The sequence below is a fragment of the Uloborus diversus genome, chromosome 4 (assembly GCF_026930045.1).
Source record: "Uloborus diversus isolate 005 chromosome 4, Udiv.v.3.1, whole genome shotgun sequence".
Lineage (NCBI taxonomy): Eukaryota > Metazoa > Arthropoda > Arachnida > Araneae > Uloboridae > Uloborus > Uloborus diversus.
This window is the reverse complement of record NC_072734.1, coordinates 135,618,263-135,642,985: the sequence shown is the minus strand read 5'-3', so window position 1 is coordinate 135,642,985 and position 24,723 is coordinate 135,618,263. Positions and strand designations below refer to the sequence as shown.

The following is a 24,723-nucleotide window of genomic DNA, read 5'->3' as shown; positions in this document are numbered from 1 at the left end:
CGAAAATTCTTGGAAACCGTGAAACTGCTCTTTGCAATGCAACGGGTGGTAGAAAAGAAATAAGATATGCGTCACAGCATTCTGTATATAGTCGTTCTCACTCATTTTATTTTTTAATTTAAGACTATTTCTTAACATACCTTCTCTGTCATAATGCACGCTTTTTCGAAAAACATTACAAAATAATAGTAATTTTAAAATTAGAGTTTAGCTAATAAATTTAACGAATTAACATCGAGGATTAAACTTTTCAAATGATGCAGGTTTTTGAGCTTTCTGTGATTCGAAGCAAGTAATCAGTTCAAAAGCGCTTTTAACAGTCTTTTTTTTTCAGTATAATTGTTCAAAATGGTTTTTGAATTTGAGCTTAAAAAGTTGCAATGTTTAGAGCAGATAATGGGAAACATAAGCTATTCTCTCTTTAAGCGCAATATATTTCTTTTTAATAAAAGTCTATACTTAAAAAAAATAACAGGTAAATTTACCTTTAATTTAAAGTTTCACCAGAAATAAATTTCAAAACGATAAAAACTTCAAGATAAAATGCACAAAATGGTTTTTAATTCTGAAGACTATTTATATGAGTTTGGTTCGTTCTAAAAAAGTATCAAATGTAATAAATGAGTATATGATTTCTAGATGACAAAGCTCAAAAATTTGCATTTTATCTTTTCCCGTTATAACTAGTTTAATTCTAGAGCAGCCAATACATTTTAAACTGCTTAGCTGCTATTAAGTTTAGCTAACCTTTAACGAATTTTGTATAATGAACATCCCAGCGGCGGGTGAGTCGTAAAGGTGGTGACTGCCTCCTCACTCCTAAAAGTAAAGGGTTCCTTGCTCCCTCCCTTTTCGGAGGTAAAAATTAGTGATCGATCGAAAAAATAATTTTCTGCTCAGTGGATTGATTTATTTCGCGAAAAAAAAAAAAAAAAGCTGAAAACTCAAAAATAGACCTTTTTTATGTTATTTCATTCGAATGGAACTTTGATTTGGAAAGAAAGGGGAGGGGGGTCCTACAGACATCCAGACATACAGACTTTCAGCTTTATTATTAGTAAAAGAAAAATAGTGCATAATAGGAGGGGTTGTTTGGTTTAAACACGTTGGTTTAAACCGTGGTTTAAACTAAGTGTTTTTTTTAAAACCATTTTACTGTTTTCCCCCAAATGTTTTCATCAATTTAATCTGTTATTGCAAGGAATAAAATATAATTAATGCAAAGTAACTAGCAAAGCTTTATAGATAAATTACCGATTTAATAAATTTAGAAATTATATTTTTTAAGGTAATGAAAGTTTGCTGAATAGTTTTCATTTTTCTTCTTTTTTTTTCTCATCTTTTCCTATGCAGCTTTTCTATTAGGTACATAAATATACAGGGCAGACCATGTAAGTTTTTCTAAAATTACATGGAAAAAAATCCAAATAGTTCTGTTATAATTTTTATTTATCATTATTTTTCAGCCTTTTGCATTTCAAAATACTCCAAAAAGCATATTTCAACCAAATCTTCATATACTACCTAATTTGCTCGATTACTTAAGATTTATTGAGTATAAAACTTAAGTAATCAAGAAAATCTTAAGTAATCACTATGTACCATTGAAGTGATGCATAGTGTAAAAGTATCTTCACACTAGAATACTTGACAAGAGAGAAAGAATAACTTAAGTCCAAGAATACTTAGAGTAGACAAAAAATTGCGCTTATACCTGCACACTTTTCGCATCCCGGAAAGACGATGTAGTCAAAACAAGAAAAGAAAATGTATAAAATTACGAAAACATTCATGCAAGTCTGTGTTCGTAAAAAAAATAAATAATGCTACATTTTCACCTTTCAAAAAACTTTTTTTTTATCCCCCTCCCCCTTTTTTATAAAAGAAGTCTCATGTACTCAGAATGGTGGAAGAATCAATAAACATTATTTTTTATGACAGTCTTCATTATTAAAATATGTTTAAAAAGTATTTTCATTTAAGTTTGAGGCTTTAATTAAAATGATTTTTTTTCTTTGGTTATATGCATTAAACCAAGAGAAATAATGTCTACAATGAAAAACATAATGATTTTCTTAAAACATACTTGTCCTGTTTCTATAATTGTTGCTACTCATACATTAGGTAAAATCTTTAAACAAATTATGCGTTGAACTTTTGATTTTTAAAGTTGTATAATGTACATCAAACTTATGATTCATTTGTAGATACTACAAAATACTTTCCATGTTTTAAAATGCGTGATTTTAATTTTACTTTTATTTTTTCATTTATAGTAGATAGCTATAATTATGAGGAAATTCATTTGCAAGAATTTATTCTTTGTTATTTGCACTTAATAACGTATGAACAATTACAGTAAATTATTTATTTGATTATTTATACCAAAACCCATTTACGTATTGTATTTTTTATAACAGTTAAAGATTTTCAAACAATATTCTCCTATAGAAATCTCCAAGTATGAGAAAATGATATTACAAGATTTTACTCTTAACTATTTAATTAATTACGAAGAAATTAGGTACAAATATGAATGTAAAACATTCCTTAACAATTAATAATAAAATAATTTTTTCTTCATGATTTTCCTAAAATAAAATTGTTTTTCTTACAAATAGTAATAAAAACCAAATAAACCCGGTTTAAACCAAAAAAACCTAGTTTAAACCCCAAGTTTCCAAAACTCTGATTATAAATTAGTTTCAACAAGTAACACTTAAAAAAGTAAGACTAATTTACTAGAAGGTAGAAATTTTGCTAAATATTTTACAACCTTCTAATATTTGAAAATGGCTTATTACTGTTAAGTATGGGGTTGCATGGTTAGCAGATACCTTCAGAATCAATAAATAAATTAATGTTTTTGTGTAATAGTGCTTTATAAAAGAGTTTTCCCTACATTACTGAAAAAAAAAAACTAAAAAAAAAATAGACCATTTTTTTAAATCTCAAAGAAAAGCTGAAATCCTCAATTTTTTCGATATTTTAGGCCTGTTCCTAAATTAGAAGGTATCATTGTATTTCAACATTTCTTTTTACTTTCTAAAGGCTTCATCATTTGCAAATATTCCGTCTTAGAGCATTAAAAACATCATAGACTCAAAAGCTTTAGAAAATTCGTGAAAAAACATAAAATTTTCCATTTTTTGGAATTTTCAGGCTCGTTGCACAATTGGAAGACATTATCCAATCTCATTTTTTTATTTATATATTTTTAAATCTTTATTTTTTTTTTAAGTCTTCACCAATCGCAACTTTTGCGTGCTATTGCAACTCGCAAAATAAATAAATAAATAAATAAATAAAAATTAATTTGAATTTTGACATCTGGAATTCAAATTATGTTTTTCGCAATCACGAGTGTGTGTGTGTGTATATATGCTTGTGTGTTTGTGTCTGTGTGCAGGTATGAGTGTGTGGGTAGTTGTGTGTATGAGTGTAGGTGTCTGTATGTATGCGTGTGTGTGTATGTGTATGTGTGTATGTGTTTGTTTGTACGTTCGTGTATGTGTAGGATATTGACGCAATCTGAAGACCGTTTTCGCTAGAGCAGCATCGTGAGGAGCCGGTCGACGGTTTTGCTGCAGAGGGTGCTGGCGAGAAAATAAAATGATAGCTCATCAAAACAGTCAAATGAAAGCAATAAGCAATTGTGATTGCTCAAAAAAAACAAAAATCCCTTTTTTTGCTCCACCCTATTAAACATTGATAGATTGTGATATTCTAACTGAACTAGCTCTGAAACTGTTAAGTGCGTCATTTTCCACGCAAAAGAAAAAGCTGCAAAAGATTTTATTCTCGATGCAAATGATTATAAAGTTATCAATCATTTATTAAGTTCATAAATTTTTTGGTTAATATATTCTTGATTTGTTTAATAATGATTGAGAATTAAAACATTTTCTTACTCGAGAGTTGAACTTTTTATTTTTTTCAATTAATAGTTATTTTATAAAATTACATTTCTTACAATGTATAATTTTGCATTTCATAATTTCAAGATACATATTTCAATGAAATTTTGTAACCTAGATTTGCACTTTATTTTTCTTTTTGCCCATGTTTGTATACTAACATACTGAAAATATTTGACTGACAGAAAATGTTTAAGAATTTAAACACAGTTTTTGAAATTATGAAACTGCACAACTAAAATACTTTCAGAGAATCTTCTCGACTTCATGTTTATAGCAGTTAATGTTTTATTTTCCTCTAAAATGATTACTTGAATTTCAGAGAATTATTTTTATCGCGAAAAACTTTGACTTAAGCTGGAACCTGAGTCAAACGAGAGAGAGAGAGAGCTAATATTAGTATAAACGTTAGTACACAAGAGAGTAGCCTTATGTACTTCAAGAATAATTTCTGATTTATTAAATACAATTCTTAAAAATAATATAAAATTTTTTTTAAACCCGTTACTGAATGCTTTTCAAACTGCATATACAGTGGCTCCTAAAAGTATTCGTACACTTACGATTTTTAATGAAATATGCCATTATCCATTCGTTAAAATTAATATTTTGGATGAGTATTTAATTATAAGATCTATGATTTGTTTTCAACAAAACTACATGAAATTTTTTAATAACATAATAGAACTTGATTTTTAAGAGATCAAAATCAAAAAGTGTCAGAAACTTAATCTCACAAAAGTCTTCGTACACTTTGAAAAAATGTCAAAAAACTAGTCAATAATCTATTTTTTTACTAATTTATTAATTAGTAGAATATCATGCAGTATCAAGAACAGCTTTTTAACGTCTAGGAATAGATTTCATTGTTTTTTTCTTTCTTTTTTTGTTCAATTTCTGAGTAAGTTTTCAGCCGCATTTCGAGTCTTACAGTTTCTAGCTCGCTTTTCGTTTCAATGGTGTATTTTCGTAATCTAGCCACCAGATATCTCCAAATATGTTCCATTAAGTTTAAATCTAGCGATTTACGAGATATTTCTAAGCTTAAGGTCAATTTTTGAGGCACCAAACGCAAACTTGTGCTGCTTATCGTTATCTTGATAAAAAAATAAAAAAAGTTGTTTCCGATTACCAAATTTTGAGCTAATAGTTTAAAAATGTTTTTTAAATTATTTAAATTAATAGCATGATTCATTATTTCATCAAAAAATGAAAACGTTCCAAGTCTTGATGCTGATATACACCCTCACACAAGAATACCTTTACCGTACTGATTAACTGGTCTAACTAAGTTCTTAAGAATATAAGTTAATAAATTCATCCTTCTTCTGTTTTTTTTTTTTAATTAGAACTTAAAACAGGAATTTGTAGAAATATTTATGTGGGAGTTAAATATTAGTCAAAACATGAAGAAGCGGCACATGAGGTCTTTGCACACGGGCGGCCGACACCCTAGAATCGGCCCTGATGACAAAATGAGCTTACTGAATTATGTAACTATTCAAAAACAACAAACATCTACAATCTTTACCCAGTAATCTTGCAATCTATAAACCTGTCTCGGATTTAAACATTTAGAAATGTCATCCCTTAATATTGAACAAACATGTAATTGTAGAGTACCAGTGCAACTGGAAAGTCAGTGAAAATCACCATGGATTTCAGTAATTATAAAAAATGAACATGGAAACTGACAATTTGGACTTGTGGATTTTATGTTCTAGAACAAATATATGTACCGAATTTCACAGATTGTGTCCAAGCTGAATGACTAACCAAGTTTAATTTACAGTTTGATTTACACATCGTTTTATATTGAGTTAGTCCTACCAACACACAAAATCAAAATAAAACAATGTGCCCATTAAACAGTACATCAAGCAGTTATGGCAAAAAAAAAAGTGTCATGCTGAAGCCTTACATTCGGAAAAAAAATACGATGAAATGGCCCCTTTATTAACTTGTAAAAAAATATATTTCTTAAAAAAATTTTAGAAGTTGGAAAAATAAAATCAGCTTAACTATTCGCAATTCACCAGTACTTTTACTTCATTATTGCTAAAAGTTTTGCGGATTCTTTTATTTTGGAAAACCATTTTAAAATTAGAAGACAGAAAATTTTCACGACAATTTCATGTCAATTTTCTAGTGCGAGACCAGTACGTCTTGTTTCCTCTTTTGGAATGAAAATATGCAGTACAAATAATCGTTAAATGTCGCGGAGATTTTCTTTTTCTAGTAGATTGAATAAATGTTACGTCCGCCATTTTGAAATCGTGGACACACGTGCTACCTATTCTTAATTTTCACTCACCTGTTTATGAGTGGGCAACCCCTTAAGACGCCAAGTAATCGCCAACTTCATTTTCAGAGGAAAAACAGTTTTGTATTCTCAAACACCTTTCTCTGCGGGAGGTATGGTTGGAGAGCATCGGCTAACAATAAGCGCTTTGTTAGCTCCCCCTATTCCCCCGGGTCTGAGGAAGAAATTGGAGTCCACCAAGCACCACACATGACAAATTAATTTATGCTGGTTTAGGCATTATTTTGCATCGAAAAAATCCAGTTTTAGTTTAAAACAAATAAAATTAGAAAGTAAAATAAATGAATGAATAAATACTAAAGCAGAGAAATCCTTACGTTAGAATATTCAAAAACTGCATTTCTTCTGAAATCTTGAAAAATAGATACACTACTGTAAAATTTCAACCAACAATTTCCTTATCCTTATTTATGTAAGAATGATTTCAAAGATATAAGATAGATTAAATACAGTCATTTGTAGAATGAAATCCTGAAGAAAAGTGGAAACTTTTCTTCCTTCCTTTTAGTAAATAATATAAAATAATTCGCGGTTAAAATTTTTACAATTTGAATTTAGATAGTTACAGAAAACTTTTATTGATTTATTATCTTTTGAATCAATATTGCTCTAATAATTTAAAGTGCTTTCAATTCAAATACTACAGTAAATCCTTGCTGAAATATGCAGAAAAGTTTCGAGTAAAAGAAAACTAATCTGTTATTTGTTAATCTTTAATCATTTTTATTTCAACATTGAATTTCTCTACTTAACTACTTGACCTGTGCAAATTAAAATGAAGTTGATTTTTCATTTTCCCGTACTACACACCCAGTTGCTGCTCACTAATTATCCATCTCTTTTGTGTTCTATCAATATTTTCAAATTGTCTAACATGATTTGAAAATATTGATGAAAGGTAACTTTAGGCTGGGTAAGGAAAACTTCGTTTTCCTGCAATATCAAATTCATTTTAGTATCAATATAGAATCTACATTGATACTAAAATGAATTTCATACTTCGCAATATCCCTCCGGTCAAATTATTTACAGCAAAATCTACGAAATATACGATTGTGAAAATCGGTATAAAATTGTTTTATATCCTGATAAGAATCATTACGAAGTCTTATTTATTTATGTATTTTTTGCAATTGGTTTTTACATGATTGATATTTAATAATTTACATGCTATCTTAATTTACTCCTCCGATATTCCTTTCTCTAAATATGAATAATTTCTGTGATTGAAGTGTAGATTATTTCAGCTATCTACTTTCCGCTCAGATGCTTTTGCTTATCACATGTTTGGTTTAATATGTTTCTTTGCATATTTTATGCTATTAGTTTTAAGCTTCGTTTTGGTTCATTTGCTTATTTTCGTAACTATTTATGCAGTAATATTTTCCCTCGCAGATTTTAAACTAAGAAATTCGTTTCAAAGTTTTCATATTCATTGTTTTTGTCAAGAAATTGTTAGAAGTCAAAAAAAAATTTAGAACCCAACCAAATTGTTTTGAAAAGAAACACCATGCATTAACAATTGCGAAAAATATTGCCAAAATTTCACATAATTGTCAAATTTCTTCCACTTGGAGGGGGGGGGGGAGATAAAGTTTCTTTTTGAATAATATCAGGAATAGGGTGTAGTGGGATGGAGAATCTTCGGTACGGTGTTCCGGTATCTCTTTTTGAAAATTTGTGCGTCACAAATTACCAATTTGCGATTTTAAGTTTAATTTATGTCTTCACATCTTTCTAACTTTTTCACCAGAACAGCAAATGATGCACTGAAGGACTGTCGCTTAAAAATATGGAATCCTCATACAATGCCTTCCATTTTTTCATTCTGCCGATGCATTTGTATGTTGTTGAGGCAATTCATGTTATTTTAGTTAACTAATCTTAACCTAAAATCCGTCCAAGACAATGAATGAAAAGAATGAAAATTTATCGTGTTTACCATACTATATTTTTTCCTTTAACTATAGTTGAGGCAAACCTAACCTGGCAGTATTCTGAAAGCTAAGCAGATCTTAATCACGGCATTAGGACGCTGTCAGGTTAGGTTCGCCCTAACTAGAGACGAAATTAATCAAAAGAACGATAACTCACCTGTAGTATTCCAAACATAATGTTTGGCAATCCAGAGCTGAAGATGAAATTCCCGAACACCCCCAGAAGTGTAACAAAGACGATCGGATTTCTGATAATATTCCAGCTCACACTGCCGACGGTTTTAAAGCAGGAACTGAACACTCGGTCCTTGGGATCGAAATCGGCATCTCTGTTTTTCTGGGCTTCCATCAGAATGAATCCCAGTGGATTGAGGAACAGTAGAGATGTCGGTGCAATGAGGTACATGTATCCTGGATACAGTGGCCGTTTGCTGCCATACAGAGATGCAACTGAAAGACAAAAAAAGTTTTTTTTTTAAAGAAGGGTTAGGGTTATGTTATGCCAGGCATCACTCCCTCATTTATATTTAAAAAAAAAAGAAAACAAAATGTGTACAAAATAAATATGATTGATCATGATCAATAATTTTCTTTATATAAATGAGTCAGATTAACTCATAAAAAATAAATCGTGTGTTTTCAACAAAGTTGATAGAAAACATTCTCTCAACTTTTATTTTGGTCCAGTTAGAGAGAATCACCCATAAAAAAAAAATTCTAGAAAAAATCCATAGAAGTGACTGTAAATCTGTTATAAATCCAATTGATCCTGGTTTTTAATTAGAAAAATAACACTCTGAATAAAAAAATAACGTTCCATACCAAATATTGATAGATTCACTACTGTACATTGCCACAAGGCCAGATATTTTTTATGCCATAAATTATCTAAGTCAGTTCAACACCTATTATGGGATGCAACATTGGTATGCTGCTAAAAGAATTTTAAGGTATCCCCGAGGCACTAGAAATTTTGGTCAAATATTTGAGAAAACTAAAAAGATTCTACTGGATTTAATGATGCAAACGTGATGCTTCGTGTTTGCATCAGCATTCCTATACGGGACATTGTTCTAAGAACGTAGGAGCTGCAGTTATTTGGGATTCAAGAAAGCAAAAAACAGTTGATTTGTCAACATTAAAAGCTGAATACATGTCATTGACCGAAACTGCAAAAGAAGCCTTACATTTAAAGCATATTGTAAATGACACGGGTATTCCTCGTCGAAGCATTCAAATATTCAATGAAGATCAAGCAACTCAGAGGCTTGCATCGAATCCAATTATAGGATCAAGATCAAAAGACATTGCTGTCAAAGAACATTTCATCCGAGAAATTGTTGACAAAAAATGAAATTAAGATAGCTTATTAAAAAATCCGAAGGAATGTTAGCAGACATATTCACTAAAGGGGAAGAGAGGAGAAGTTAATGCTATTCCTAACCTTGGAATTGCAGTAGTTTCTTTTAGAAAGTATTGAATGAGAAGATTGTTGTAACACGTTGTCTAATTCTCATCGTGCTTCCTGACGGGAGTTTTCCTGGATTTCTCCAGCTGAATACGTAAAACCGGATTAAACTCTTAAAAGTCCAAGGAAGGATGCTTTGTTAAAGGATGCTCTACCTTATGAAATTAACAACCTCAGACGTAGCGTGTCCCTTTAGAGCTCTTAGGCATTCAACACAAAAAACAAACAAGACCTACTTACTGATTGGATACGCAAGTCCGAAGTCGTTCCCTTGCGTGCAAAAGATGCCGTACAGTCCAGCGTACGAGAGGTTGGTGGGCCTGTGCACAGAGGCAGTGGTAAGGGCTACCAGGAGGAAGATGACCAACTTCCCAAGCAGGATGCCCAGCACGAAGAGCCAGTTGACATCCTGGAAGTTGATGGTCACCAAGTTGAGGAATATAAGGGGAGGTAGAGTGAAGTATGTCGTGAAGTCGTTCAGTCCTTTGATGTCGTTGCGGGAGATCAGGTTACATCGGCCGGCCAGAAACCTGGGACGAAAGAGAGAGGTATAAGGCGAGACGAATTATTTTCCAGTCGAACCACAATACTGGCCGTATGATGTAATGCGTTTCAAAATTCACTGCTGTAAACATTAACAAAATCAGTCACTACTTATACGATTAATTCTGAACAAAGAATTTTGTATCTGCATATAATGGTTGAAGTCCTTTGGATAACAAGTAAGCAATCCTGACCAACACATATTTATTTGCCAATACAAAAGATATAAACACAACATAAATGCTGAGTAACCCTTGCGTCGCATTTCGAAGGAGTGCAATGTGGCAAAAAAAAAAAAAAAAATTAAAAAAATATATATACAGTGAAACCTGTGGTAAGTTGACCACTTGCGGTGCAGTACTATGGTGGTCAACTTAGACAGGTGGTCAACTTATAGAGGGTAGTAATAAAAACTTTTTTTTTTTGTCATTTCTTGTCCCATTATTTATTTTTTAACTGATTGGAATACTTTAAACTCACTTTCATTGTTTAACATTGCTTTAAAACAATAAGAAAAATGTTTTTAAAATATTTTTAGAGATTATTTACCAGAATGACGAGTAAAGTAATATACAAGTTTTAAATTTCTGTGAATCGATAAAAAAAAAAAAAAAAATGCCTCGTTGCTTATTGTTAATATCAAGTAGTTTTTATTGCTTATAAAAACTACTTGATATTAACAATCCCTAAAAATTCATGACAAGTGATAAATGACTCAAATTCTTCATTTGATTTTTTCTTGTACATTTGTAACCATGGTAATCTACTTTTCAACAAAATAACTCCTTATTGAAGTTAGGCTCATTTTCTGGGACTTAACATTAGCCCAATGTTTTTCGATGGAAACATAAATATTCATAGGTTTTTCTAAAATGTCTGGTTTCTTATTTGAGGCATAACTTATAAAGCTTTTGCTTTTGCCTAGTGGTCAACTTACAGAGGGTTTTTTACAGTACTCCAAACCAAAACTGGTGTATATTAGTGGTCAAGATAGACAGGTGGTCAAGTTAGAGAGGTTATCCTTCATTATATAAGATAGGACTAATTCCGTTCCTGACAAAAGCGGTCAACTTATACAGGTGGTCAACTTACAAAGGTGGTCAACTTTACAGGTTTTACTGTATATTAATTTGAATTTTTGGCGTCTTGAATTCAAATTTTTCTTTTCGCAATCACGAGCGTGTGTGTGTATGTATGCGAGTGTGTGTTTGTGTAGGCTCATGTGTGTGGGTCCGTGTGTGTGAGTGTATATGTATGCATGTGTGTGCGTGGAGTGTATGTATGTGTGTGCGTGCATGTTGTGTATGCGGTGCTGTACGTGTAGGAGTTCGTGTGTGTGTTTAGGCATTCGTGTGTGTGTGTTTAGGCATTCGTGTGTGTGTGTTTAGGCATTCGTGTGTGTGTGTTTAGGCATTCGTGTGTGTGTGTGTTTAGGCATTCGTGTGTGTGTGTGTTTAGGCATTCGTGTGTGTGTGTTTAGGCATTCGTGTGTGTGTGTTTAGGCATTCGTGTGTGTGTGTTTAGGCATTCGTGTGTGTGTGTTTAGGCATTCGTGTGTGTGTGTTTAGACATTCGTGTGTGTGTGTTTAGACATTCGTGTGTGTGTGTTTAGGCATTCGTGTGTGTGTGTTTAGGCATTCGTGTGTGTGTGCTTAGACATTCGTGTGTGTGTGTTTAGGCATTCGTGTGTGTGTGTTTAGGCATTCGTGTGTGTGTGTTTAGGCATTCGTGTGTGTGCATGTAGGCATTCGTGTGTGTGCATGTAGGCATGTATGTTTGTTCTGTGTGCAGGCATGAGTGTGTGTGTGTGTAGGAGTGTGTGTATGTGTAGGTGTGTGAGTTTGTAGGTGTGTGTATGTATGCGTGTGTGTGTAGGATATGGATGCAACCTGGAGACAGTTTTCGCAAGAGGTGCAGCATCGTGAGGAGTCGGTCGACGGTGATGCTACAGAGGGTGCTGGCGGGAAAATAAAATCAGCGTAACATCAAAAACAGTCAAATGAGAATAATAAGCAATCGTGATTGCTCAAAAAATAATTAAGTAGTGAAAGCTGAAAACGAAACGTATGTTTAAAATATGGAAAGAATGGCAGATGATTATTAATAAATGTAAAATAAATGTGCATTAAATATGTGTCAGAGATGGTTGAAAAGTTTGTCAATGTCTTTAACTTCCCTCCATGTAAACCATGAAAAATGCGTAACTGCTCAAATCAACAGACCACACTATGTATTTGATTCGAGGTACGGATTTTAAAATTTTCTTGAGCGATGAAATGGACTCACAATCAGTAAAAACGAATTCTTCACAATAATTTTTGAACATATTTCCTTTACAAAATATTGCTTCGTGCTTAAATTTGTTTTCTTTCACTCGCCTCTTTAATAATGACTTCTTATGTATATTTTGCACTTTCTGCCAACTTATCTATTAGTTTTCATGCAAAAATGTCAACTTCGCCAACTGAATTTTTACCCAAAAAGAAAAATATCTCTTACAAAAAAAAAAAAAAAAGAAGAATTCGGCAAAAATGTTTAAGAGACCACTACTTAAAGCATTTTGCTAAGTATCTACCGCATTGCAGCAGAGAGAACGATTACATCTAATTATGGGCGAAAATGTCATTCATTATCTCAAAGCTTGATGACAGGTTAAAAATAAGCAATGGTATAAAGCAAATTAGAGTGCTTGTTTTTCATCTGATAGGGGCTCAACCAGCATCATTTCTATGAAAAACAGATTTGAGCCATCGACGATGCTCCTCAAGTTAAAAATAACGGAACTGGCATTTGCAACTAATAACTCACGTCATGCAAGACAAAAAAAAAAAAAAATGTGTCAATTGCTTTCTGGTATCTTCGACATAATCGAATCAAAAGTAGACAACCAGGTAAGCAAGGTAACTGGATCAGGCAAATCCATCAATCTCTGGCTACAAGACGAGATGCTGAGAGCAGGCGCCCTTGGACGACCCTGAATCCGGGTGGCACGGTGACCCCGTTCATTAACGAGAGAGAGTGAAGTTGATGAGGAAGTGGGTGAGATGACTTACCCGCAGAACACGACCGCGAAGCATTCGAACAGAGTGGGAACGAGACGGTCGAAATCGACGTCATCGGGGGAGGTCGCAGAGAACGTCGCGTTTTCTCCATCGGGTAATACCTAGAAAGAGATACAGAGATCATCATCAATGTCGGATTTGCAATGATTTTCCACATTTTCAACGAAATGGGGGTTTCTGCGGTTTTAAGTAATACTTTTGAAAGGTTTTGTTATACTTGCAACGTCCTGGTGTTAGTTTGGGTGGGGCAAGCTTTTTTATCGTAGCAAAATACCAAATGAATAATAGTAATTGTGAAACTAACTTGTTAATGAAGATTTTTTGCACTAGATTCCACTCATATCAAAAATAAAATCATTAGCAGTTTTCTCCGAACTTTGATTCAACCAATCCCTTACTTTCGTTTGCAAATTTTAAATATCGAACGGCGATTAGCTGAATATGAAGTTGAATATCGAAGTAAATATCAAAGCAATCCGTTTTACATGAAAAGCTCTTTATATAAGGCAATATCTTTATTTAAAATTGTCCAGAGGACTATTACAGTGGACGCCGGTTAATTGAATCAGCCACTTTAATGAATCAAATTGTCAAAAACGGAATAAAATCCAGCTTTATTGAATTACCCACTTTATTGAATCAGCCACATTATGGAATCAAAACTGTTTAGTACAAATAAATAATGTTATTCATATAAGCGGCCAGTGTATCAGGACTTAAGTTCTGAAAGGATTTATTGGAAACTATTTTCATGCATACTTAGACTGAATTTGTCTAATATGTGCAAATTCACATACTTTAGAAGTAGGAAAAAAACCGGGTTTAAAGCCACATTTTTTTCTTGAAGCTGTGTAAAAATGCCCATGGTGCACATAAAATAAAAAATAAAACAATCATGCTGGACTATTTGATAATAAATATATAACGAGTATAATACGACAAATCCTCATATATACATAATAGCGAATGATCGAGTAACGCTGACGTCATCAACAATGAAGCTCGCTCCACAGCATAAATAATTTGATAATATGTTTTGGTAATGTTTGACATGCAGGGAAATGCTTTGTTTTGACAAGGCTGAACTGGATACTGTCACTTAACTGTATTACTGGTAAGACTTATTTTAAGAGAGTGAAGAAACGAAAAAGTGGTTATTAACGCAATCCACTGGAGTTTAGGGTTAATCCACCGAACTTAGGGTTAAAATTTCAACTATTAAAGTATCATCAAACTGGCAATTGCTTCGTTAAAATGCAGAAGAGTAGAAGCAATTTTCAAATGTCATACCTTGACGGGCAACTTTCTAGTGCATAAAATAAAAACTAGTATCTTGTCACATTTTCATAAAAATAAAACATTACACTATGGCCCTTCACCTGTATATTTTAGGATAAAAAGCTGCACATGTGTGCGGTAGTTAAGCCACAGCTGACGAGTAACTGTGTATCCAAAAAATAAATTAAGTACAAAAAAAAAAAAAAGAAACTAAATGATTTTAGTGTAACTAGATTTTGATACAAACGATATACTGTTTGGAAATTCATTACTGTCTGATGATCCATCGGGGAATCCTCACCTAATTGAAAATTAAATTTTCTCTTAATAGTTTCGTCACCTCTTTGTTATTTATTTATTTTTCACCGTATTTGGAATCTTTGCTCTAAATTTGATTTAAGGCATTCCTATTATCAATAGCGTCTAAGAGTAGGATTGTCTTTTTAAAATTGTGTGCTTGAAGTGGTGATTGAATTATAATTCAAGTTATATAAGGGTAAAAGTAATCTCATTTTACAACTATATTGAGCGTTTGACTGCAATCAACCTGCAATTCCAAGACATGCAAGGGGTGCAGCACCTATCCCGGATGCAGGAACTCTCCCTAGTTCACCCTTCAGGAACCAAGTTCGTGTGAGCTTCCGTGAAAATTAAACTCTGACTAATATACTGCTAGTCATGATTTTCAAACTTTTCTGGTTCACAGAATCCTGTAAACTACGATGTTTCTTTAGGGAATTTTCCCTTCACTCTAAGAAAAAGATATCTTATAAGCATATTCAAAGTTAATCAGAATGCTATAGTAACGTAATGTAAAGACAATTAACGAAAAATATTGTACTTTTTATTAAAAAGGTGGTATAAATGTATAATGGCATTATCTCGTATTCCAAAGTTGACCCAGCTTTCCATTATATTGTGTGACCAGAGCGTGTTGCACTTTCGGCAAAAAGTTTGAAGTCCTTTTATTTCTTACTGACAGTCGATGTTGTAGCTGGAAGTGGGAAGCGCGGTTGTACGCCGCCCCCCAAAATATTCAGGAATGCAAATATACTGTAATTTGGTTTCAAATCACCTTTTCTTTTGGCGAGTCGCCCCCCCCCCCCAAACCTCAAGGTGAGTTTCTCCAAATATTTTTACTAACTTCTCAGCACTGCCCTACAGCCGCATTTCATACTCATTCCTCATCTGATATTTTAGGCAATAAATGCTAGTCAATTAGCGTGAAGAACTGTCTCGCCTTTTTTCCGAATTATTCACTAGAACTTTTGAGTTGCGGAGCCGGAAAAAACCGATTTATCTTGCTTTTTATTACGCATTGCTTCAATTCATATCTTCCCAATATGAAGACCCGTTGGCTCAATTGGTTAGATCTTCGTGCTAAAATGAGCAGATCGTGAGTTCGAATCCCCACGGGATAAAAAATATTATTTTGATGAAGTCTTCAACAGAATTCTGATCCAAATTTCCCTGAATACATAACTCATTCCAAGATTCTGAGTATTAGTTCTATTGTTGTCATAATAAGAAAACTATATTCTGCATATATCCTAATCGCAGACTAGTCCAGGTCCATGAGCCCAAGAGTCTTCAAGAAATCGTTCACCAGGAGAGAACTAAAATAGGTGTCTTTGCTATCAAGTCCTACACAATATAAAGGATGATCCGGAGATGCCCGCCCAAATTTGCATTTCTTACAAGTCTCATACATTTTTTGACCTAAGTGAAAGGGAAGTGACTTGATGTGCCCACTTGCAAGCCTACTAATTGTTGTTTGGACAATTCTATCCACCTTGATGGAAAGGGCACCACCCGAGCCTGTCTATTATACCAGGGGTTAGTCAAAGGAGTCTTCCATGGCTCTTGGCTCAAAGTGTTCGTGTTAGAACAAATATCTGAGAAGGTCAAAGTTCTTCTCGACACCAAATCTTCAGAGACACCTTCCTTGGCTAAGAGGCCCGCTGTGTCATTGCCAAAGAGACCAATGTGGGATGGAATCCATTGGAAGAATATCTCATGCTGCTGGGAAAGTTCAAGATTTTTAAGGATTGAGACAGATGTTTGTCTCCAACATTTGTCCTAGTTGCGAAGATGTTGCATAGCACTGCGGCTATCAGAAAAGACTTTAAAGCTATCTTAAAAAGAGAGTCATTGATTCAAATTTATTTTAATGCTTCAAAAACAAATCATTAAAAAAAAATTTCGCCACTATCAGCAAAAAATAAACTAATAGGTCTCGTTTTTGCTGTTTTTCAAAATAATACTTCCTGTTTAGCAGTAAGTTACCGCCTCTAAGCCAGGGCTAAGATAGGCTATATGCAATTTACCAGACAGCCCGGTTATCACATCCAGGATGTGAGAACCGGGCTGTCTGGCATACAGGTATTCACGTAATGCTTCCTCCTATAAAAGAATTCAAATAGTGCTTGCCTATTTCTATTATTTTAAGAATGTAAGTAGTAGAGATGTTTCTAACTTCTCTACAAGCACATTTCATGCATCAAAAGTCGAGGAGATGTCTGAAAAATTTGGCCAAACGTATTTTCACACTTTGTGCTCCAAATAAAAATTTAGCATCGAAAAAAATAAGAAAATCAATTCGAATGTTTAAAATAGATTTGAATGTTTTTTTTAAGGTTTTTACATTCAAAGTTTAACATTCTAAAGATGAAAACATCAAAATTAGTTTTCATCTTTTCTTTCCCTGCCTGCGGTTTTCCATCCTTAGAAAATCAGTTTTTTTTTTTTTTTTTTTATGGAATTGGTCAATATTATGGTCTTGACTGTTTTCGTATATTTCGCTCCACCAAAATAAATTTCAATTCTCTAAAAGAAGTCAAGGAGTATTTTCACGTTTTGAAAAAATATCCAGCTATTTCTCTAGGTGTAACACATTTTACAAGTTGATATGGCAAACAAAGGTCGACAATGAATTTCGTACATTAAATTACTTTTTAACATTTGTGTTCAAAAATCACGTTTTTAACGAAGTTTGAAATAATTCGATGGATAACATTTTTCAGAAAGTGAAAACAAGAAATCACTTACTTTACACCACTGCAAAGAATCTATAGCCGGAGGAATTTGATAGATCGCTCCAATCTGCCTGACTTGAGGAAACATTAGACGGGAGAAACTGTAAAACAAAATGAATCCATATTGACAGCCGACGGTAAACAGACACGTGTATAAACACAAAAGAAAACAATAAAAACCTACTCCCAAGAAACACTTCCCGATTTGCGTTGTGGTCAGCGGGCCGTTGAGATCAGTCGGGTGAATCAACCGGTGGTTTAACTAAAGCACTTTATTACGCGATGCATGTCTGTTGTTTTTCGAGGCAGTTCGTTTCGGGCTAACCTTCGACAACCTCTCGGGAAACGTTCAAAATACAGTAATTTTATGATCGAGGTTGTGTGAAAATGATTTAAGTGCGTTCGACTTCCGAATAAAGTGAATAATCTTAAAATGACTCAATTCGGTGTTAATTTTTAGCTGTGTTTATGGAACTCTTTGTATTAGCCATTTTCAAATAGAACAAGTCTTTTGCTTAGAAAATGGCGCGTCACCATGAATGCCGCACAAAATGTTAATTACAAAATGCTTACACATTACGAAAACTAACAACGGTAAGCATCACCAAGATATTGGTTTTAATACAGCGAAAAATAAAACAGTCAATCCCCTCGCGCAGTGAAATCCCGTTATATAGAACTTCAAGAGACCGCAAATTTCGTTCGTTGTAGCGGGAAATTCGTTCTAATGGAACTCAAGAAATGTAGTTTAAATTGAATTGGAACTGAAAATGTACTTTGTTGTATTGGTATTCGTTGCAACGGAATTTCTCTGTATAGTATAGTATACTATTAAGATTCAATTTCGCAACAAAGTCTCTTTTGAAGACTAACCAATCAAAAGTAATTGAACTTGCCACAAGGTTAACGATTCTTGGACTATTGAAGTTTGCTGTATCCATCTCAAAGAGTTCACCATTATGTTTATTTTAAATTTTACGATGGTGCACTTCAGGGGCGCTACAATGAGAGGTCACGGGATGTGACTACGACGTCACAAAAATCGTAAACCGAAGCCACGAAGTCACGTGATAGATATTAAAGCGAAGTATTAGAAGAAATAAGTCACGTGACTTTGCCTAAGCTTTTCCTAAGCTAATGATTGGAATAGCTCCCTCCATTTACTTCATTCTGCTCTATGGTGTATAACTGTATTTTATCATCTGGAAAACTTCGAGTTACGTTCGGAAAACTGAGAATTTCTACTCTCCCAAACATTCAAATTCAAGCCCCCCCCCCCCCCAATGAAAAAATATATATATTCAGTTAGTTTATATTGTGACGGAAGAGAGCTAATGGAAAAGCCTTTGTTTAAGAGCATCAGATCTGAGATTCCGATGATAGAACACCTATTTTTAAAAGAAAACGCACAAGTTTCTAATGCATTTTTACACACAGTTCATTTGTTTATTTTCAGTTTGATGTATCCAAAAAAAAAAATTCGAACTGAATATTTTACTTTGTATTGTCATCACACAGTGAATCGGTCAACCATTCCCTTTTGAGATCCCGTTTGAAGATAAAGACTCGGGGAAAAAAAAAGACGCAAACAAACAACACCTCTATGTTACAGTGTTCCTTTCTTCCCCCCGAAAATTGGAGAAAAAAATGAACCATACTCAAGGAAACTCAATGCTCTACATGAGTGAAATAATTCTCAGTTTTACGAAATAACGATGGAGCAATTCACGATAGATTGGTTCAGTATTTTTTAAAAACTTGGACAGCTTGAACCAAACTTCCGTCAAAGGAACTTTTTGTGGTGACGTTTGTTTGCTGTAATACTAATCTAGAATGGAAACATTTTCTTTTAAACGTATTTCAATCACTTCCGACAGGTAAAAATTGTTTAACACCTAAAGTAATTGCCTTTTAGGACATTTTTGAAGCGAAATATTCAACCTTACGTAACTAATGGCATTTTGTTATAGCTCTAGATTAGCGGTCGGCAGTCGCAATTTTATTGAAAATGGCTACCAAATAAGTCTCTGTCGCCAAAAAGGGGCGATCATATGTTTTTTTTTTTAATTTATTTAAAATAATATCGCGTTTTGACAACATGCCTCCAATTCTATTTGATTCCTTCTCTTAATTGTGAACAAATGATAAACCTACTTTTTTCGCCGTTCATTTCAGAACAAATATTTTCAACTTAAGTAACAAAAATCATTGACTCCTGACGGTTTTACATTACCTCGTATTTAAAAACGGTCCGCTTTATCCATCGCGATTTGTTTTTGTTTTTGTGAAAACTGTTTTTTCTCTATTTCTTTTGTGTGTTTACGACCTTCAACAATTCCAAATTCTCTGGAAAATAATCTTGTCAAGTGAAAAATTTTCTGAACAATAAACCAAAGCCTGTATATGAATTCTCACATTTGCTTCGTTGAAAATTTCTAAAATGCTTCGCTTTGTTGTATGCTTATATCTTTATGTTGAAAAATATATCCAGTGAAATTGTGTAGGATAATTTTTGTTGCGTTTATAAAATTTTAATTTGTGGTTAATATTACTAACAGCAAGAAGGTTATTTACTTTTTGCGCTGCATGCATACATTTTTCAAAAAAAAAAAAAAAAGATACTAAAAGCGCAAAAGTGGCTACCATTTTTAGTGGCTTTAGTAGCCAGTGGCTACTATTCAGAATTCCTAATTTGGAGTTTTACTTTGCTTCAATTCAACTAAGTTTAAACTACAAAATTGTCTGACTTGGTACACAAAGATATAGTTTTTTAAAAAGAAGAAAACTAAGGAGTGCTTAAAAAATTTTGTTGTTCAAAATTTTTTCCATTGCACATGGCTAACTTAAATACGAAGAGAGGGAGTCATTTATCTCAAATACTACAGGAACACTTCACCAAATTGATTTAATTTAGCAACAGCAATGGTTAACTCAGTTATATGGCGGATTTTTTTTTTTTTTTTTTTTTGAACTTTTAGTGTTTTTTAATGGTTTTGTTTCATAATCAGCCAATAAATTTCAAATTTCAACAACATTAATTTTGGCAACGTTTGATGAGCGGATGAGCACATTGTCTTGATTAGTTTAGTGAATAATTTCGAAAACTCGCCAGTTATGACAACTCTCCTAAGCAGTTAGACTTAGCTCAAGTTGTTTGTTACTTTCTTTAAGACTCAAAAAGAGATTAACACATCTAATTACTTTTTTGACTTCATATAGATGGTCTGATCTGTTCAAGTCTTTCCCTATTTATTTGAAAATAATTAGTAACTTCTATACAAACTAATGACTTAAAACAGGGGTTCCCAAACTTTTCCGAGCCACGGTACCCCTTGAAAAATTAGAATTTTCTCTCGGCGTTCTAGTAGTGATACTATGACCACTTTACGGCACCCATCGTCTCCCTCTGCGGCACCCCAGGCTGGCGCAGTACTCAATTTGAATATCTGGCTTATAAGATATCTGACAAAATGTTGTCAGAGCCAAAACTTGATTCTGTGATTTGCTGATTTTCGAAAATATCCTTCCAATTTCGCCCAAGGACATGATGGTGAGTGTTGGAAAACCGTATTTTAATGATTAAATTGAGTGAGAATCATAAAATTATTATGTTTTTTAAAACTTGCATTAATAGCAATTTAATTTTAAAAAAAAAACCCTTTGCATTGCAGAAGTGTGGATTGTAAAAGATTTCAAAACATTGAAAAAGATAGCGAAGCAAGTATATGGTCAGGAGGGGAAAAAAAGGTTTTAAAACGAAATTGATGTTTTGAACGAAGGAAAGCTTCGAAAACTTGTATTATTTGAAAAGTTTCGAACATCCACAATTCCATGCGTGCTTAAGTTCAGCCTTGACATTAATTTTTTAACTTTATTAATAATTAACGCTATAATTACTATTATTCATTTTTGGTCGTGGCAACTATTAAAAAGCTTGTTCTATTAACCCACCCAAGGCAAAAGCTAATAAAAAAAGTCACGGATGGAGAAACGTGAGACGGACCACAGACATGATTTGCTATGCTCTGTGGACTTGCTTTTTTGAGCAACGTTTTAATTTTTACATAATTTTTGCAGCATTGACTAAATATGACGGTAATAAAATAATGTCATCCCTTAATTTAAATGAGAAAAAATGCATGAAAGAAGAAAAACATGGGATCTTTTTATTTCGTGGAAAATAACCTTTGGAATAAATAGCAACAGTAGAGCTGAAATTGAGTATTTATATTTGTAATACACTTTTATATTATGACACTAGATAGCAGAAGCAAATTAATGAGCAATACTCGAATGGCTCCTCCCTGCCATTTCAATTGTGATGACCAATCCGTTTTGTGTTCTGCCATAATAAATCAACTTTTTGAGTTTCATCAATAAATGTTAAGTCAGTTTCTCAATTTCATGTTGATGTACCTAAAATTTTATGAAACGTAATCGTATTCCCAAAGATGCATCATTTGTTATTGATTTTCCATAAAATTGATTTTAGCAGCTTAAAGTACTTGTGGGAAATATTAGGTATAATATATCGAACTGTCGAGCACATTCACGGGAACAGAAAATAAAATTAGCTGATATGATGATATAAAAACGAAGACTTTGGAGAAACTTTTATTGATGTTTTTTTTTAAGGAAAGCACCGATTAAGGGTTGGAACAGAGTAATCCAGTCCATTCCAGTCATTAATCAGTGCGCAAAAACTTCGTGCAAGCGAAAATGAAAAATGAGCTAAAAGCACTTGTGACTTAAGAACTAGATTAAAACAAATTGCATCTCAAGCAGACACATACATATTCTCGACTGATATATAATGAAACTATGTGTGTGTGTGTGTGTGTGTTTTTTTCCCACTTCTCTTAACCTTCATGATACTAATAAAATAAAAAAAGTAGAAAACAAACGAATTGTGATGTTTTCAGAGAAATCTGCCGGGAGGTCCTCAAGTTTTGCATGTTCATATATCTAGCGACACTTTTTGGAGTTCTTATTTAATGCTGTGTTTAGAAGATATGCATAAAATCCATATAGGAAATACTGCGTTATTCTGTGCCAAGCACTTAATGTCTCTTTTTCTTTTTTACATTTCCTTTTATTCCATCTTTTTGCACCATTATGCCTGTCCTGTAAGTAGATTTATTGAGTTTGGCATTAAACATGGTGGTTATGCAAGCCGAAAGCAATATTGCTCCGTTGCCACAAATTAATAATAATAATAGCAACAATAATAAATATAATGATGATGATAATATAATAATAGTAATAATATTATCATATTTATAATAAATATAATAATATAATAAAAATAACAAATTACCTTGAATTATTTTGCTGACAAATTCAAATCACATTTTTTTTTTCAAGAAAGAATGTAGGAAGAACCTTTCGCTAATGGGGTTTGCCCCAACTGTAATTATTTAGCAGTGAATAAATTAGGCAAAAGGGCATAACAATGCTTCCAAAAAGGATATTCAGAACCACTCTTAGAAAAGAGTGTTTGATAAAGACAAAAGAATCACAGCTTTTGTTTACTTGAAATGCGTACAAACGATTTCAATTTAAAAAAAAAGGGGTTCGATAAGATTTGAAAATATTACCAATCTACAAAACAAATTCATGAAAAAATATAAACAAAAAGGTTTATCCTCTACTACAGAAAAATAGTATTTAAAATATATAAAACAATGAATCACGCGACTCACTAATTACGAATACAACACAACACTGCCGGACCTAAAGCCCAATTGCCATATGAAGCAATGACTCACGTTACGCATTACCTAACCAATCACAATGAAAATAGGAGAAAACTCAAGCCACGGGTAAGTTAAATCAATAAACAACATTGGTTGCTAAAAAAAATGTAATTTTCATTGTAGCATATTGATGGTTCATTTATTATCTGCATATTTCATTATGCGTATATTAAGGAGATCTTAAAGTGACATATTTAATTTGCCCAGTTTACTGTTAAGTTAGTACAGAGATACGTGTTATTAATGCTTGTCCAAAAATCACTCCGTTATACATGCAATGCCTCCAGGAAAAAAATGCGTTCATAATATTTTAATAGGCTTTTATCTTTGTGAAATGAATTGAACATGGAATTCATAGGCATAACGCTTTCCTTTTTTTTTCATAATTACCGAAAAATGAATCCCCAATTCCTCGCTCTGTTTTTCCTGCGTGTTAGCATTTCATTGGAAATTTTTAAAATATTTTTATTTATTTATTCATTTATTTATTTTTTTGCTACATAACCTTCGTTCCTTCATTCCATCTCTACTACTACGTTTTTCTGATATTATACTTTTCTGTTATTACGTCATGCGGATGAGTAACTCCTCAGTGTACAAAACATACTTAATGATAATAAGTTTAAAAACAACTGCTGCAGATGTTGAATAGTAGAATAGCTAAATGTTCAGTACCAGAACATTTTTATCAAGAAAAAATGAATTTCGGCATGAAAAGAAATTGGGAGTCCGATGTAATTTTATATTTTGATAGACAAAACGGGAGTTAAAAACGAAACTAGCCCCATAGTAGAACGTTATTGAACAGGGTTCTCAGGTTATTAAAAATAGTAATCGGCTACAATTTAGAAAATAGCGTTTCCGAACCAAGTTTCCCTGAAACTAAGGTTTTACGAAGCAGTGCTGAAAGTCACACAAGAAATAGAAACACATAAAGATGTAGTAAAATCCTTTATTTTTTTTGAAAAAAAAAAGTTTTTTTAAAGTTTAAAATCTGATTTTTTTTAAAAATATTTTTAAAACTTCCATTATTGACTAATTAAAAACACAAAGGAAACTAGAAATTGGTATTTTAAAAAACTACAAAACTATTGCATATTAAGTATTACTGCATCAAAAATCTTTCAAAAAATGAAAAAAAAAATCAATTTAACACACAAAAATATGATTCAACTAAAATAATTACAGATGGCTGCGCTAGCACAGAAAAAATAGGCGTAAATAATTAAATTGAGTAGCTTTATATGAGATAAAAATCAAATTAAAGTTCAAAAAAGGAGAAACAAGATTTACTTTTAAAAGGATACATAATATCAGATTTCTTAAAAAATAAGTTTTACTACTCTTTACGTATAGATATAATATCTTAAAATTGGATGGATACTCTTTTTTTTTTTGCTTACT

General features: G+C 32.7%; 1 protein-coding gene across 1 annotated transcript in view; it reads right to left on the bottom strand.

The window, feature by feature from the left end:
• Positions 1–24,723, bottom strand: part of LOC129220162 (integral membrane protein GPR155-like) — a 134,772-nt gene that overhangs the window by 59,924 nt on the left and 50,125 nt on the right. The window contains exons 2-5 of the mRNA XM_054854516.1: positions 17,577–17,664; positions 13,242–13,351; positions 9,886–10,175; positions 8,335–8,627 (exon numbers count right to left, since the gene is read on the bottom strand). Of these exons, the coding sequence (XP_054710491.1) occupies positions 8,335–8,627; positions 9,886–10,175; positions 13,242–13,351; positions 17,577–17,651 (768 nt within the window). The 5' untranslated portion in view covers positions 17,652–17,664. The remainder of the gene's footprint in view (positions 1–8,334; positions 8,628–9,885; positions 10,176–13,241; positions 13,352–17,576; positions 17,665–24,723) is intronic.